This window comes from Peromyscus eremicus, chromosome 8a, assembly GCF_949786415.1.
Source record: "Peromyscus eremicus chromosome 8a, PerEre_H2_v1, whole genome shotgun sequence".
NCBI classification, from domain to species: Eukaryota; Metazoa; Chordata; class Mammalia; order Rodentia; family Cricetidae; genus Peromyscus; species Peromyscus eremicus.
In genome coordinates this window covers 79,942,278-79,960,246 of record NC_081423.1, presented here as the reverse complement: position 1 = coordinate 79,960,246, position 17,969 = coordinate 79,942,278, and the positions used below count along the sequence as shown (strand labels likewise).

At 45.7% G+C, this 17,969-nt stretch overlaps 1 protein-coding gene across 1 annotated transcript; it reads right to left on the bottom strand.

The window, feature by feature from the left end:
* Positions 1 to 2,942: 2,942 nt before the first annotated feature.
* On the bottom strand, positions 2,943 to 17,430 carry Mrpl45 (mitochondrial ribosomal protein L45). Its single transcript, XM_059269651.1, has 8 exons — positions 17,235 to 17,430; positions 15,960 to 16,137; positions 15,054 to 15,171; positions 13,509 to 13,607; positions 8,613 to 8,661; positions 5,106 to 5,255; positions 3,728 to 3,901; positions 2,943 to 3,533 (listed from the first exon to the last, which is right to left on the bottom strand). Exons 1-8 carry the CDS (start codon positions 17,298 to 17,300, stop codon positions 3,447 to 3,449), a joined length of 921 nt encoding a protein of 306 aa, XP_059125634.1. The 5' UTR covers positions 17,301 to 17,430; the 3' UTR covers positions 2,943 to 3,446.
* Between the last annotated feature and the right edge of the window lie 539 nt (positions 17,431 to 17,969).

Sequence of the window (17,969 nt, the reverse complement as noted above, 5' to 3'; positions counted from 1 at the left end):
CTGTATGTAGCTGAGGCTGACCTTACTCTTCTCATCCTCCTGCTTCACACTACTGAGTTCCAGGGTTATGGGGTGCACCACCATGCCCAGTGTATTCAGTGGTGGCAAATGCATGCTAGGCAAGCTCTCTGTCACCTGAACTATAACCCCAGCCCTGCCTTTGTCTTTCTGTGGGTATGTGTGGTGCTGGAGACTGAACCCCGATCCTCAGGAATCGGCAAATCAAATCCCCAGCTCAAGGGCCTTGTCTTTTGATTTAAACCTCCAATTTCTACTTGATTATTTCCCATTTGTGCCCTGACTGATGGCTGAAGTGGTAACAATTAGACGCTCTGACATCTATGTCACAGCTGGTGTCCACAGTGACAACACAGAACAGACAGGGGAAAACACTTCTCAGGGTCCTCCCCACACTGTACAAGGTGTTCTCCCTTCCAGATGTGCTCAGTAACCATCTTCCCATTTTCCTGGCCAAGCTCTCGCCATCTCCACAGCTCACCTCCCTGCCTCCTCTTTCTGGTGTTTCTGCAGTCGGCAAAAGGACCCCTCTTTAGTATGTATACAGTGTCCTGTTTGTATGTATGTCTGCACACCAGAAGAGGGCACCAGATCTCATTGTAGATGGTTGTGAGCCACCATGTGGTTGCTGGGAATTGAACTCGGGACCTCTGGAAGAGCAGTCAGTGCTCTTAACCTCTGAGCCATCTCTCCAGCCCGGACCCCTCTTTAGTATATGCAGCCAAGGGGAGATCTCTGATTCTCAGGCAAGAACCACTCTGGCTCATTTGCACCCCTTCCCAGAGGAGCCTGGGAAAGAAAAGAGGTCCTGTTCACAGTCAGAATCCCAGCTGCTACCTTCAGAAAGAGTAGCACTCCTGGCCAAGTGAGAAGCCCAAGGGCTGGGCAAGGCACCATGTAAACACAAAACCTCTTAGCAGCTCACTGTCGTCTTGGCTCTCCTGTCAACGATCCTTCAGGCTACCTGAAGGATCGTTGACAGGATAACAGAGGGTTGCTGTTATATGAGATCACCAAAGGGAGACTAGGAAGGAGAAAATGGCTTGGGAGAGCAAGAAGGACTGCACACAGGCAGCCTATTGTAGCCGAGCGGCTACATTCAAGACAACAGCAGGTCCCACCCGCTGACGGTACCGTACAGAGCTGGAAAACCCCGGATGAGACCAAATGCCCAGTGAGCAAACCGGGAGTCTGTATGCAAATGCCTCACAGAAAAAAACAGCTGAGTATTCCATTTCCAAAAGGGAACAGATCAACAGTCACCCACTCTCCTTTGGGGGCCAGCTGCCCTCATTCCCACACAGAGCCCTCCTACCTACCCAGTTCTCCTGCACTGGGTTTCTACAGCAGTGTGTTGTTCTGGGCTGTGGCTACTTAACCCCATAACTTCTGAGCTCAGGTAGACTTCACTAACTGTACACCCCAGAGCAATCCCACTGGGTCTAGTCTAGAAGAAAAAAGCAAAATTATCTCCACATTCAATGTTACAAATAGCCACCTGGGGAAATAATAAAGAATGCTTGGTTCTCAGCTACTATACTTGGCTCCAGCTTATTTATAAAGGTGGATTTGTCAACAGAGGGACAGCAGTCAGATGCCTGCTCGTCTAGGGTAGCCATATAGATCTGATAGGACATTGGGTGGTCTGGTTTATTCTCTGCCAGTGCCCAGAATCATAGCTAACAGATGCTCTCTGCCTGATTCTCCTAGCCAGCCCTGCACATCTGGGGCCATTTGCTCAGCTGGATTTGATCCCAGAGGAAATGAAAATTGCACTTATCCCCTGGCTTCCTGGGGAAGCTATTGCTTAGCTGCGATTTAGGATTATCTAGAGACCCTGAGTCAGATGCATGGCGATGGGATGAAACAGTTGATCTGAACCACTGTTTTTCATAAATTCAAGAGAAATCAATGTAACATTTGCCTACTAAGTGCTTTTTTGTCTCTCCGCTTCTATTCCTTGCTGGGATTATCTCCCTTCCTTCACACTCTCCAGCTAAGGATCTGGCTCAAAGCACTTCTTATTTTGCCTTAATCCCAGGGCTCAGGCAATAGGATATATCCAACCCCCACTTGGGCAGTAATGCTGCAAACTGATGGACATTTCAAGCCCAGAGGCTTGAGACTAAACAGCATGAGCCTGGCCACTTTGGAACACCCCACCAGTGCTCTCTTCCCTAAGCATAGACATAACTCTGATTCCACAGTCCATGCTCACAAACTGTTATAAAAACATGTCTCGCCGGGCAGTGGTGGCACACGCCTTTGATCCCAGCACTCGAGAGGCAGAGGCAGGTGGATCTCTGTGAGTTCAAGGCCAGCCTGGGCTAGAGTGAGTTCTAGGGCAGCCAGGCTACACAGAGAAATCCTGTCTCGAAAAAAAATTTTTTTAAACACCTGCTTCAGTAAGTGTATTCAAAAGACCTTTTAAAGTGGTACGCTGGGCTGGAGAGATGTTCAGTATAGAGTACTTGTTGCTCTTGCAGAGGACTCAGATCCAGTGCTCAGCACCTACATGGTGGTTCACAACCATCCATAACTCTAGTTCCAGGGAATCCAACTCCCTCTCCTGACCTCCAGGGTACCAGGCAAACATGTAGTGCACAACATATATGCAGACAGGACACACATACATGTAAAATTAAGTAACACCCTATTTTCTGTTGCTGTTCTTGAGACATGATCTCAGGTAGCCCAGGCTAACTCTAAACTGTTATGTAGCCAAGGACGGCATTAAGCTACTGGTCCTCCTCTTGTCTCCACTTGCCCAGGGATGGGATTCCAGGGATACCCTAGTTTATAAACACTGAGTATTCTAGTCTAGAGCTACTGAAGCTGCATCCCTCATAACTACACTGGTTTCCACTTCTGACATCACAGACTGCTGTATCCAGTTTGAACCAGGGAAAATGAACAGAACACAGTTTATTCAACACTTTGATAGTACTTTATTTCAAGTGCTGATCTCTGTCCTATATTAGACAAAGAATGCTGTCAGTCTGCTCCCACAGTTCCTCCTGTGAAAAGCCCAGTATCACATTTGTTTTTAGACATGCTGCTTTCCTTTCACCTCAGAAGGTAAACATGACTTTAAAAAGAAGATGCTCCATGGCCAGGAATCCCAGCCACCTACCTGGGCCAGATATCAGCCATAACTGCAAGTGGGGAGGGGCTTCTGAAAAGGCCCAGGCAGGGCAGGAGAGGGCAAGGGAAGCAATAGGGTATAGGTGATTTTGCAGCCCCATCATCCATTATCTCCCCCGCCCCCTCCCAAGACAGGGCTTCTCTGTGTAGCCCTGTGGCTGTCCGGGAACTCTGCAGACAGGCTGGACTCGAACTCACAGAGATCTGCCTGCCTTTGCCTCCCGAGTTTTGGGATTAAAGGTGTGCACCACCACCGCCTGGCTCCTCAGGAATCACTTATGCCATTAGGCAAGCTGAGGCTTATGGGCCTCGCCTTGTGTCTCTTCGGACTCCTCCCATGGGTTCAGCTGAGGACCAGGAATCATCAGCGTCTGCAAAGAACAGGAGGCTGAAGTGACCTGTCAATCAAGCCTGTTGTTTACCCACAATGGCTTCACTCCCTCACCAAGCAACCAGAAACAGTTCCCCTTCCCTAGGTTGGTGCATCTTTCCTTTTGTCCACTAGGTGGAGCCCATGAGGAGAGTTTTAGGATGTCAAGACTACAGCCTCATGCAAGCTGCCTACCTTGAGGATGGGCTGCTTAGGGGGTGCCCATGTGGGCACAATCTTGGCATGCATTCTCCAGCTTCCATATGGGTTCACCAAGTGTTTTTCAAACACCACATACTCCAGGACATCCTTGGGGACATCTTCTTGTCCATACATCAGCCGGCCAAACCGATCATAGATGGCCAAAGTCTGAAATGATGAAATACAATCTGGCCTGTCAGAGGACTTTGTTTTATTTTTGTCACACAATCATTTTTGGAAAAATCTTAACAAAAAATTTAAATTAATGAAAATTAAAATTATTTCAGAATTCTGAACTTAGAACTAATCATTGCTAACATATTACTCTTCACGGTTCTTTGATGGGTGGGGAAGGTGGGAGACCAGCAGAGGAGAAGTAATACCCTCAACAGCACATCTGAGTGGAGATAACACTTCGCAGTGGCGGGGACCAGCAAGCCTCTCCTGAGAACCCACAGTCCTGGGCCACAGGGTGGAGCACAGTGGTGTGAGCACTTCCCTGGCATGCAAGAGGCTCTGCCTTCATCCCCCAGAACCACAGAATCCAAACAGCCCTGAACTCAACAGTCCAGAGACAGATGCCCAACATGAGAGCTCTAGCAATAAAGTTAATGAAAATGTCCCTTGCATTCAGAGACTAAATGTTTCTCCTGGACTCCTGGCCCAGCTCAAACCTTTGAGATCACTTAAGACTTGGCCTGCTGTCCTACTGTATCCTCAGCCAGTCTGAGCTGTTAAGAGAACAATGTAATAATGTCTTGAACTTCCCATGTAATCTGCTTTTACAACCTAGCCTAAGACACAGTTTTATACTCCTCCACGCCTCTGGTCCAGAGTAGTGTGTATGTGTATGTTGTGGTAAGGATTTGCTCTAACAGCCAACAAGTTGAAAGCAACCTTACACAACAAATACCCACCAAGTGCTGGGCAGACTGGAGACGTCACTTGACAACATTTCTGCAGGACTGTTTACTTTCCTGAGTGCTTTGGGGTCAGCAAAGTTTGTTCCCTTATAAAACTGTTAAAGATTTCTGTCCAGACTCCATCATCCCTTTCCCATACTGTTTTCTGCACTACTCAATAAATACAGAGGAAAGCCCGTTGTTAGGGACAGACACAGGGGCAGTTAGATATCAGATGGCATCCAGGCAGGCACAGACACATTCAAGAGACAGACTACGGACAGGCCAGGACCAACAGAACTCACACAGGCGGAAGAGGAGTGGAGAATTCCAACTTGGGCTCACTCCTGGCTAAACTACTCCAAGAGAAGTCTGAGATTTCATTCCTTAAAGTAACACTGATGCATTCTGGTGTCTCTGAGGTTATTTTTAATGTACGTAACACAGAATGAAGAAAACAGTGACTCTACCTGCCGAGTGTGCAGGCGGACGGTGACCTGGCCATACATGTCGCTCTGCTTCATCAGGCCTGCAGAGCGAACGTGAACCACTTGGGCTGGCTCTAAAGATTCCACGAAGCTCCAGCGGACGGTCTTGTACCTGAGGTCCCAGACCATGTCCTGTGGGCAGAAGAGAAGAGTTCACTGGGATGTCCCTTCTGTAATGTGTGCCAAGACCACAAGTGCAACACTGTAATCAATAGGCAGTGCGTCCCTACTTCCTCCCCATGTTAGGTGGGAATGGGGGTTGAGACAGGGACTCACTAACCCAGGTCGTAATGCTGATTCAAGCTTTCAAGTGCTAGAATTACATATGGAAGCCATGAAGTCCCCCTCTCTTGCCAAGTTTTTATGTATCTATGTATGTTTTTTTTGTTTTTGTTTTTGCAAGAGTTTCTCTGTGTAGCTCTGGCTGTCCTGGAACTCATTCTATAGACCAGGCTGGCCTCGAACTCACAGAGATCCATCTGTCTCTACCTCCCGAGTGCTGGGATTTAAATGTGTGCCTCACCACTGCCTGGCTATTTTAACTTTTATTTTATTATTTTATGTGTATAGGTGTTTGCTTGCATATATGTCTGTGTATCATGTGCATGCCTGGTGCCCATGAAGTCAGAAGAGGGTGTTGGAGGCCCTGGAACTGGAGTTACAGGCAGCTGTGAACTGCCAAGTGGGTGCTGAGAACTGAATCTTGGTCCTCTGGAAGAGCAGCCAGTGCTCCCAACCACTGAGATGTCTCTCATACCTCAATTCCTCATGCTTTCAACCGTTCTAATTGTTTTATTTATGAGTATGTGTGTGTATATTTGTGTCCCCAAAAAGAATATGGTGTGGAGTCCCCTGGAGCTGGACTTACAGGGACCTATGAACCACCTGACATAGGTGCTGGGATCTGAACTCCATTCTTCTGGAAAAGCAGGAAGTACTTAGCCTCTCATCCATCTCTAGGCCCTCTTTCTCACGTTTTTGTTTTCGTTTTTTTTTGGTTTTTGGAGACAAGGTTTCTCTGTGTAACAGCTCTGGCTGTCCTGGAACTCACTCTGTAGACCAGGCTGACCAACTCTCATAGATCAGTCTGCCTCTGCCTCTCAAAAGCTGGGATTTAAAGTTGTACACCACCACCTAGCACTTCCCAAATTTTGATCAAGCTATTGGTCATGCTTACCTTGAAACTACATTTTTATTAAACCACCCCCCAAGACCTACCCACCAGGTTAAGAGCACTGACTGCTTTTCCATAGGACATGGGTTCAATTCCCACCACCCACATGGCAGCGCATGACGGTCTGTAACTCTGGTTCCAGGGGACCTAACATCCATGGCAAAATATCAATACACATTAAAAAAAAAAAAAAAAAAAAAAAAAAAAGACCTATCTACCTCCAAGAGGCTCTTCTCCAAATCACTGAAAACCCACTCCACACACTATCATCCCTACACACACCATCCCTGCACACACCATCACTGTACACACCATCACTGCACACACCATCCCTCCACACACCATCCCTCCACACACCACTCCTCCACACACCATCAATGTACACACCATCACTGCACACACCATCACTGCACACACCATCCCTCCACACACCATCCCTGCACACACCATCACTGCACACACCATCCCTGCACACACCACTCCTCCACACACCATTACTGCACACACCACTCCTCCACACACCATCCCTCCACACGCCATCACTGCACACGCCATCACTGCACACACCATCACTGCACACACCATCCCTCCACACGCCATCACTGCACACGCCATCACTGCACACACCATCACTGCACACACCATCCCTCCACACACCATCCCTGCACACACCATTCCTCCACACACCATCACCGCACACACCATCCTGCACACACCATCCCTGCACACACCATCCCTGCACACACCATCACTGCACACACCATCCCTGCACACACCATCCCTCCACACACCATCCCTGCACACACCATCCCTGCACACACCATCATTGCACACACCATCACTGCACACACCATCACTGCACACACCACTCCTCCACACACCATCCCTGCACACACCATCCCAGCACACACCATCAATGCACACACCATCATTGCACACACCATCACTGCACACACCACTCCTCCACACACCATCCCTGCACACACCACTCCTCCACACACCATCCCTGCACACACCATTACCACTTTCTCCCACACACATTCTTCTAATTACTGCATGTACTTCTATTGATAGGACACTTTTTTTCCCTCTTTTATTTTCATTTTATCCCCTCACATTTCAGCAATGAAAGGGAGTGTTTTCCAGAGCTCTCAGGGCTACAACAGATGAGGCACACTTGTCCCCGAGGAGGCTGACAGAAACATAAACTGAATTTCTAGAAACTGGAGTTCTTATTGTAGAACCTCCAGCTGAACTACAAAGCCTCCACTCTTGGGGGTTCCTCAAAGTACCAGGAATCCAGTCACTAGGTAATAGAAGCTGGTGAATTCCAGTTAAAACCTTTACCAGAGGGTAGACATGTGAAGTGAGGCCTCAGAGTTAACTCTCAAGTTCAGGATCTACACACTGGACTGAAAGCCTTTCTCTTTCCTCATTTGCCACGGCCCTCATCAGAGTCTGTGCTAAGTCATTATCATTCAGCTGGAAATAAAGGACTTGGGCTGGAGAGATGGCTTGGCAGTCTAAAGCATTGGCTGCTCTTCCAGGGGATGAGAGTTCAAGCCGGGCGGTGGTGGCGCACGCCTGTAATCCCAGCACTCGGGAGGCAGAGGCAGGTAGATCTCTGTGAGTTCGAGGCCAGCCTGGTCTACAGAGCTAGTCCAGGACAGGCTCCAAAGCTATAGAGAAACCCTGCCTCAAAAAAAAAAAAAAAAGAGAGTTCAATTCCCAGCACCCACATGGCAGCTCACAAGTGTCTGTAACTCCAGTTCTAGGGAATCTGACTCCTTCACACAGGTATAAACATAGGCAAAACACCAATGCAAGGCCAGGCAGTGGTGGTGCACGCCTTAATCCCAGCACTCAGGAGGCAGAGCCAGGCGAATCTCTGTGAGTTCAAGGCTAGCCTGGGCTGCAGCGTGAGTTCCAGGACAGGCACCAAAACTATAGAGAAACCCTGTCTCGAAAAACCACAAAACTATAACAACAACCACAACAAACCCACCAATGCACATAAAAGTAAGTAAATTAAGAAGAAAAATACATTAGAAGAAAAAGAAAAGAACAGACATAACTTCCAAAACCAGAGTAATGGCATATATACATAATGTGAGCATCAGGGAGGTTGAGGCACGAAGACTGTGAATTGGTAACCCGAGCTACATAGTGTGACCTTGTTCCTCACCCCCCTCCAAAAAAAGGAAGAAAAAGAAAGAGATAAAAAGAAAGAGAAAAACAACAACAATAACAAAAACAGAGTAACGTCTAGAATCTGTCTGCTCAGGCATGTCACCATTCTAAGGATGAGAACCTACCGGAAAACAGTGTTCAGTTACCAAGGTATGAAGCCGCTCATGGTCTGAGCTAGAAAAGAAAAAGAGATATATTTATTATTGATTGATTCCTACTTTTATGTACCCTCTATGGAATCTGAAAATGGGCTGGTAAGATGGCTAAGTGGGTAAGGGCTTGCCACAAAGCCTGACAAGCTGAGTTCGATCCCCAGAACTCACATGAAAAGTACTGACTCCACACATGAGTCATGGTGTGTGTGGTATGTGTGTTCCCATTTACATATATACAAAACAAACAGAATATAATAATAGAAAAAGAGTTTCGTTTTTGTTTTTTGCCCCTCCCCTCCCCAAGACAGGGTTTCTCTGTGTAGTTCTGGCTGTCCTGGAACTTACTTTGTAGACCAGGCTGTCCTAGAGCTCAGAGACCTGCCTACCTCTGCCTCCTGAGTGCTGGGATTAAAGGCATACTACCACCATGCAGCAAAAAAGTTTTGTTTTGTTTTGTTTTTTGTTAAGTTGAAAATGGGGGGCTGGAGAGATGGCTCAGTGGTTAAGAACACCGGCTGTTCTTCCAGAGGTCCTGAGTTCAATTCCCAGCAGCCACATGGTGGCTCACAACCACCTGTAATGAGATCTGGAGCCATCTTCTGGCCTGCAGGGATACATGCAGGCAGAACACTGTATGTGAAAGGAAGGAAGGAAGGAAGGAAGGAAGGAAAGAAGGAAGGAAGGAAGGAAAAAAAGAAAGAAATTATTTTTTAAAAAAAGGTTGAATTACAAGCGTGCATCACCACGCCCAGTTTATGCTGGAGATCAAACCCAGGGCTTCATGCATGCTAAGCAAGCCTTTTATCAGGGCTGGAGAGATGGCTCAAAGGTTAAGAGCACTGACTGCTCTCCCAGCGGTCCTGAGTTCAAACCCCAGCACCCACATGGTGGCTCACAACCATCTGTAATGAGATCTGGTGCCCTCTTCTGGCCTGCAGTCATACACGCTGTATACATAATAAATAAATAAATTAAAAAAAAAAAAGCAAGCCTTTTATCAACTGAGCACAAACCAACCACTGCATTTTAATGTTTTATGAAACATTTAGTAGACTCCAAAATACCATTTTAATAGGTTTTAAAATTTTATTTATTGATAAAAAAAAAAGAAAGAAAGAAAGAAAGAAAGTGGTCCTGAAGATGGAAAACAGTTCATTTATACAAATGTTTTCTACATATGCACTGGAAGGTACATGATATACTAATTTGTGATCTACCACAAAACCTTGACGTTTACTAGTATTTAATAGTTTATGTTTCTGGAGCAGAAAGAAATTCCTCTAAAATCACATCTAGTTGGGCAAGGATATTCACTAAGATGTGCAGCTGACTTTTGTTCTATGCTGGTATAGCTGGTATAGGGAACAAAGTCCAATGCCATGCAAGAATAAAAAGTCCCTTATCTTCTCTGATGGAGCATGAGTCACTCATCAGTGCCAACGGCCGGCCTCTATGTACACTCTCATCTCTGAATCAGTAAAAGATGGCCATGTGTCTTTTCTGTCCCCGACACCCTTGGACTCTGGAAGTACAGGAAGTTGGACTTAGATGTTATGTCTCTCCAAAGAGTCCTGCTCTACAAGGAGGGACTAGAAAACTAGCCCACCAGGGCACACATAAAGTGTTTCTTCTGACTCAGATCTTAGTGTGAAGTAGAAATGAAAACTGGAAACAGTAAGGAAGGGAAACACCTTCCTCCCCCAGGCTCAGGGACTATCACAGATGAGAAGGCAGAAAGACTGTGAGAGCCGGAGGTTGGGAGGATCATGACATTCATGGCTGCCTGCATAAAATCAAGCCAGTCAGCATTCTAACATGGAGTGGGGAAGGGCTCAGAAGCTGCATCCCTAACTGAGGAGCTACTGATAGTTAGTAGATTTTGGGGGAGAGAGAGAGAGTTTTTTTTTTTTTTTTTTTTTTTTTTAGATTTATTTTATTTATTACGTATACAGTGTTCTGTCTGCTTGCAGGCCAGAAGAGGGCACCAAATCTCTCTATAGATGGTTGTGAGCCACCATGTGGTGCTGGGAATTGAACTCAGGACCTCTGGAAGAGCAGTCAATGCTCTTAACCTCTGAGCCATCTCTCCAGCCCCCGAGAGAGAGAGAGTTTTAAGGATAGGTCAACTACACTGCAGTGGATGGCCTAATACTCAGGCATATGTATGAGTAGCACAAACTGAATTTGGGGTATCAAAAAAGGGGGAGTGGGCAGGGGGATAGGAGGTGGATCTGGAAGGAGTTAGGAGGACCAGTGGGGGCGTTGAATATGACCACAATACATGGTGTGAAATCCTCAAAGCATTAATAAAAACTTTTTTAAAAAATGGCTTTGAAGGAGCCGGGCGGTGGTAGGGCACACCTTTAATCCCAGCACTCAGGAGGCAGAGCCAGGTGAATCTCTGTGAGTTTGAGGCCAGCCTGGTCTACAGAGCGAGATCCAGGACAGGTACCAAAACTACACAGTGAAACCCTGTCTTGAAAAACAAACAAACAAACAAAAAAAAATGGTTCTGAAGGTAAAGTGCTTGTCGTCAAGACTGAGGGCCCACATAGTGGGAAGAGAGAACTCATCTCCACAAGCTGTTCTCTAGTTTCAATACACATGCCGTATGCAAACACACTCACATACATCCTTGCACACGCACACACACACACACTCACACACACTAAATAAAAAGAGAAAGGCATGCACAACAGCATGGTAGAAAAAACTGGGAAAAAACAAACAACAAGAGCACAGGTTCCCAGGATTGATGGCACAGGACTTTGGTCCTAGAGCTTGGGATATAGAGGCAGGTAGATCTTTGTGAGTTCCAGGCCATCCTGGTCTACATAGGGAGTTCTGCATCAGCCAGAGCTACACAGTGAGATCCTGTCTCAAAAGAAAAAAGAAAGAAAGAAACAAACAAAAAAAAAAAAAAAAAAAGAAGAAAGAAAACACCAAGGTTGAAAGATAAAAAATGAAGAGGCTTGGAAACAGACACGTACAGGTGTAGGGACACAGCACCCATCTTGTATGCACAAAGCTCGGGGTTTAAGCTCCAAAGGCACCAAATAGTCCCGCTGAACAACAGACCTCTCTCTTTCTCTCCTTCTTTCCCTTTCTTCCTTTCTTTCTCTCACATAAATGTCCCTCCCCACTAAAAAAAAAAAATAATAAGAATCCAAGGATTAGTCCTTAGGTCTGTTCCAGCCCTGCTGGCAGGGTAGAGCTCAGAGACATCTGCTTAATTTGAATTAGGGCCTTGGTTCAACCCACAATAAGACAAAGGACAGGAACAAAGAAAAAAATTATAAAGAATAAAAATTTCAGGGCGCTGGAGAGATGGCTCAGAGGTTAGGAGCACTGGCTGCTCTTCCAGAGGTCCTGAGTTCAATTCCCAGCAACCACATGGTGGCTCACAACCATCTGTAATGAGATCTGGTGCCCTCTTCTGGCCTGCAGGCACACATGCAGATAGAACACTGTATACATAATAAGTAGATTAAAAAAAATTTTCAAAAATGTATCCCAGGCTCCTGACATTGAAATTCCATGTCCCTAGCAACTTGACTTGGGTGAATTAAGAAAAAGTTGCAAGTATCAAGAGAAACTTACTCAAAGTCACCAAGGAAAGAGAAATGTCCATGATAAAATAAATGCTCAGACAGGGTCCGACAGGGACCACCAGAAGCCATTCCAGGATAGCACTAACGATTATAGCTAGAACTGAGAGAGATCGATTCATTAAAAATCATTTTTTACAAAGCCCACTCAAGGGCTGGAGAGATGGCTCAGAGGTTAAGAGCACTGACTGCTCTTCCAGAGGTCCTCAGTTCAATTCCCACCACCCACATGGTGGCTCACAACCATTTGTAATGAGATCTGGCGCCCTCTTCTGTATACATAATAAATAAATAAATCTTAAAAAAAAAAAAAAAAAAAAAAAAAAAAGCCCACTCAAACCAGGTGTGGTGATATATGCTCATTATCCCACTACTCAGAGGGTTAGGCAAGAGGGTCAGAAGTTCAAGGCCTGGAACTGGAGAGACGGCTCAGCAGTTAAGAACACTTCATGCTCTTGCAGAGAACCCAGGTTTGATTCCTTGTACTCACACGGCTGCTAGAAACGGTCTGTAACTCATATACACAGAATAAAAATAACAAATAAGCTAGGCAGTGGTGCACAGACATGCATATAGGCAAAGCACTCACATACCCAGAATAAAAATAAACAAACTGGGTGGTGGTGGCAGACACCTTTAATCCCAGCACTTGGGAGGCAGATGCAGGTGGACCTCTGTGAGCTCCAGGCCAGCCAGGGCTACACAGAGAAACCCTGTCTTGATAAAAGAAAAATAAAAAAAAAGAAAAAAGAAAAAAAAAGAAAAAAGAAGTTCAAACCAATCTGGACTATATAATGAGTTCAAGGACAGGTTGGAATGCATGAGAATCTCCTAAAAATACAGACAAGCCCCTTGTGGAGGCACACACCTTTAGTCCTAGCACTTGGAAGGCAGAGGCAGGCAGAACTCTGTGAGTTGGAGGCCAGCCTGGTCTACAGAGGGAGATCCAGGGCAGCCAGGGCCACACAGAGAAACCCTGTCTCCAACAAGGACAACAAGCTACTGGAAAGGCAGGGAGAGGAGAAAACCAGTTCGGTTACTACGTAGTAACAGCTGTGGAGACTGAACACGTACCCGAGATGGAGAGTCCACTTACTTGTTCAGACAAAGGTGAGACTGAACACGTACCCGAGATGGAGAGTCCACTTACTTGTTCAGACAAAGGTGAGACTGAACACGTACCCGAGATGGAGAGTCCACTTACTTGTTCAGACAAAGGTGAGACTGAACACGTACCCGAGATGGAGAGTCCACTTACTTGTTCAGACAAAGGTGAGCTTCGATGAAAATATCCTTAGCTTTTTCAGGGAAGTCTTTGATTTTAAAATTAGCATCAAATCCTCTTATCCTTCGAATTCTGTAAATTAAGATGATAACCATCATAAAGGTGACGTCACAGCAGGTAAAGGGTCTTAGCACCAATCCGAACAACCTGTGTTCACTGTCAGGGACTCACATGGTAGAAGGAGAGGATGGACTGACTCCCACAAGCTGCCCTGACCTCCATACTTGTGCTGTGGATGAGCCAGCAAGTGCATATACAGAAACAAACAAAAAAACTGTAATAAACTATGAATTCTTTATATAATTCCTGAACTCATAGTTCACATTAATCTTCATGCCCATCTACCCAGTTAATAACGTTTTGACTGTGTCAAGACTGTAAATTCAACTCTCTCTCAAATCAACCATTGTAAAGAAAGAACAAGCAGGTCAGCAGGTCAGGAAGCAGAGGCAGGAGGATCTCAGTGAGTATGAGGTCAGCCTGGTCTACATAGGAGTTCCAGGACAGCCAGAACTATACAGTAAAATCCTGTTTCAAAACAGACAAACAAAAAAGATCAAGATTTCTTTGGTCTGGAGAAGTAGTTCAGAGGCCAAGGGAGCATAGTGATTTGCAGAAGAACTAGGTTCCCAGACACACATCATGCAGCTCACAACTGCCTCTAATTCCATCTCCAGGGGGACCCAACACTGTATCAGCACTCAATTGCACATACCCACCTACAAACACATATACACAATTTACAGTAAACCTTAAAGAAAAAAGAAAGCCGGGCGGTGGTGGCGCATGCCTTTAATCCCAGCACTCAGGAAGCAGAGCCAGGTGGATCTCTGTGAGTTCAAGGCCAGCCTGGTCTACAGAGGGAGATCCAGGCCAGGCACCAAAACTACACAGAGAAACCCTGTCTTGAAAAAACAAACAAACAAACAAACAAAAAAAACGGACCAAAACCAGCAAGAATCTGAACAACAGAGAGCTTCTAAATAGCAACACTGAAAACCGAAGGAAAAGCCAGTCCTGGTGGTGCATGCCTTTAATCTCAGCACTCAGGAGACAGAGCCAGCTGGATTTCTCCAGTTTGAGGCCAGCCTCATCTACAGAGTGAGTTCCAGGACAGCCAGGGCTACAAAGAGAAACCATGCCTCAAAAAAACAGAAACAAACAAACAAAAAATAGAGGTGGGCATTAGTAGGGTTTTTGGTTTATTTGTTTCTTTTTCAAGGCAGAGTTTTTCTGAGTAGCCCTGGCTGTCCTGGATCTCGCTCTTAGGCTAGCCTCAAACTCACAGAGATCTACCTGCCTGTGCCTACAGAATGCTGAGATTAAAGGGGTACACCACCCAGCTTGTCTGTTTTTTTTCAGGACAGGGTTTCTCTGGTATACTTACATGAAGGAAAAACACATAAAAATAAAAAGAGAGAAGGAAATCAATGTAATATACCATACAACACAATACGGATAAAATCACATGTTCTTCTCAGCCTAGAATACTGAACCCTAGTTGTCTCTGATACCTACGCCAACAGTGATGTCGCACTCTTTTTTAATCGCTCTGTTCTCTGTGTCAGTCCTTCCTTTGAAAGGGATGACACTCGACCATCACCTTCAGGTGGAACATAGGGATCAAATATACCAGCTGTAAGGAGAGAAGAAAATTAAAAAACTGTTGAAAGATTGAAAAAGGGGCCGGGCGGTGGTGGTGCACATCTTTAATCCCAACACTCAAGAGGCAGAGGCCCGTGGATCTCTGTGAGTTCGAGGCCAGCCTGGTCTACAGAGCAAGATCCAGTTACACAGAGAAACCCTGTCTCAAACATGTGCTTCTCCCCCCCCCTCCCCCGCCAAAAAAAAACAGAAAAGAAAGAATAATTTAACTCCTTCTAGAGTCTGTTTCTACTTCTACAAACCAAAGAACTTTCATTCTTTCTAGAAGTTGTGTGAAAACAAGATCAAAAGACAACCTCATGAATAGGACTAGTACTGCAGTTAAGTCTCAATTACTCCTCAGGCAGAAGGATCACAAATTCTAGTGACAAACTTAGAAAGATTCTGTCTCAAAGGCAAAAAGAAACGGAGACTGGAGATACAACTCGGTGGTAGAGCGCTTGTTTAGCACGTACAGCGCCCTAAATTTCATCCCAAGCACTGTAAAAATAAAATAAAACTGACTTTATGAATTATAGTATATATAAAGTTAATCGTTACTGAGGTTGAACTTAGTGGTTAATTTAATGATGCTGTCAGCGGTGGTGTCTGAGTTTGAAGACTGCCTGGTCTACAGGCCTGGTCCAGGACAGCCAATGCTACACAGAGAAACCCTGTCTTGAAAAAAAGGGGGAAATTTTTTAATGCTGTCAATCAGTCTAAGGCATTCCAAGCGCCAGTAGAGGATTGAGTCAGAAGCCCAGAATTACTGTTCCTCACCTGTACAGGCTAGATGTATAGGACGTTCCAACTTTTCTGGAGGAATAACCAATCCTGCTTTCCTGGCATGTTCCAAAAGCTCCTTCTCTGAGTTATACTTGGGTTCACGAGGAGTGGGTCTGAATCGGCTTTTGGTTTTTACTGGAACTATAGCTGGGAACTGAGTCACCAGAATGGGCTGGGAGATAAAGGAAAGGTTAGCATATAAGTAATTTGGAAAGAAAAACCTATCTTGAGCAAACTGTACGCAAAGTCTTACAGAAAGGATATATCCAAAGAATGCTTTAGAAGAAGTTATGGAACAACTGCTATGGAGAAACTACATTACTATTTGAACACCTAGAGATGGCTCTTACCACAAGCCAGTTAATAACTTTTATTAACATCAGTCAACACTTACAGAAAGCTTTCCTTTAATACATTCTGTAGTACTGCTGTACACGGAGATGATTAAAGCAAAAATCCTACCATCAAAGACCTTTTAGCTTGACGGTGAACCTTAGAATCAACCCAATACTGAAAAGAGTGGAAGGTTATTATTAAAGCATTAAACAAGATCTCATGGGCATTTCCTCCACACTTCTCTCTTCTTTTTCTCCACACTTCTATTTTGCTTTTTTTTTTCCAAGATTTATTTTATGTACATGAATGTTCTACCTGCATGTAAGCCTCCACGTCAAAAGAGGGAATCGGATCCCACTATAAATGGCTATGAGCCACCATGTGGGTGCTGGGAATTGAACCCAAGTCCTTTGAAAGAGCAACCATCTCTCCAGCCCCCATTTGCTTTTTTTCACCCAAGCAGTGTCTTGCTGTCATATTTCTGTCCTTCTAGCTCCTAACTGCCCAAAAAACTTTTCAGAAGCCAGGTGACCTTCCCCCCCATCCCCATCATGATTTTCGCTCCAGACTAAGACACAACCTACCTTGTACCCCTATCCTTGGCAGTTTTTTTTTTTTTTTTTTTTTTTTAAAGAAAGTAAAAGAAGCGGGCCCACCTTCCAAGCCACTACTTCTTTCCTTTAAACAACTTCTCACCAAAGACTACAGCTAATGTGGAGACGCTTAAAGCCAGTAAATTTAAATCGCCCTCAAGGCCCCGCGCAGGTTGTCTTCACTAAGGCACAAGATAGACGTAGAGGGATTACATACACCTCGAATTCTTCCCCAGACTCGAATCGCCCAAGCTCATCAAAGACCACTGTACGATTATACCCTTCTACTCTGTCCTCCTCCTTCTGTCTCTAAAGTTCCGTCCGCCTCGTCCCTACCCACCTGCCGAGACCACCATCCCACAGCCCTGGATAAGCAGGACAAGCCCCGAGCCATGGGGGCTGCCATTTTGTTCCCGCAAAGGCCGCCGGGATGCTGGCTGAGCCGCAGAGCACTGAGCTGGAGAGGAGGCGAGTAGGGTGGAGCGAGCGCGGGAGTGGAAATTTCCAAGGACGCGCGCCCTCGGCCGAAAGGTGAGCCGCGCGAACGCGCACGTTCTCGTGTGGGGCGGGGCGGGGGGGGCGGGAGGCGGAGGGACGGGGAGGGGGCGGGCAATGCGGTTGCGCGTGCGCAGTGAGGTCACTTTGGAAGTAGGGTAAACCGCACGGTTGTCACGCGCCTGCCGGAGACCGGTGGAGAACCAGCTGCGCCTGCGTATGAGGCTGTCTGTGGGGCACCGGGTTGCTGCATTCCTGGTTGCTTAGCACATTGTTACACCTTGTTTACATTCGGTTAAAAAATGAAAAACTGTTTCCCTCTGAAATCAGAGGACTTTGAGACTAGTGTTTTCTTTCGTTACTTGGAATACACTAGTGGTATTTAGAGCGAAAATGATAGCTCTGGGTGTGTATCTGACTGCAAAATGCTGTACAACCTTAAAACCCTGTGGTTTTCTACGTGAAAATTCTTTCTTCCTGTTCCATTAAGGAAACTAACTACTGTGGTTATTGAAAAGCAAACGACACTTGGATTGAAAAGCTTTTTTTTTTTTTTTTTTTTTTTTGTTATATCAACGTA

What these genes read in the sequence shown, in the direction of transcription:
- Mrpl45 (XM_059269651.1), bottom strand. Translation starts at nt 17,300, where the DNA reads ATGGCAGCCCCCATGGCTCGGGGCTTGTCCTGCTTATCCAGGGCTGTG. An exon ending in GCTCACCTTTGTCTGAACAA is followed by an intron (nt 8,662 to 13,508) that starts GTAAGTGGACTC and finishes TTTCTTTTCTAG; the next exon opens with CTCAGACCATGAGCGGCTTC. An exon ending in CTAAGCAGCCCATCCTCAAG is followed by an intron (nt 3,534 to 3,727) that starts GTAGGCAGCTTG and finishes TGTTCTTTGCAG; the next exon opens with ACGCTGATGATTCCTGGTCC.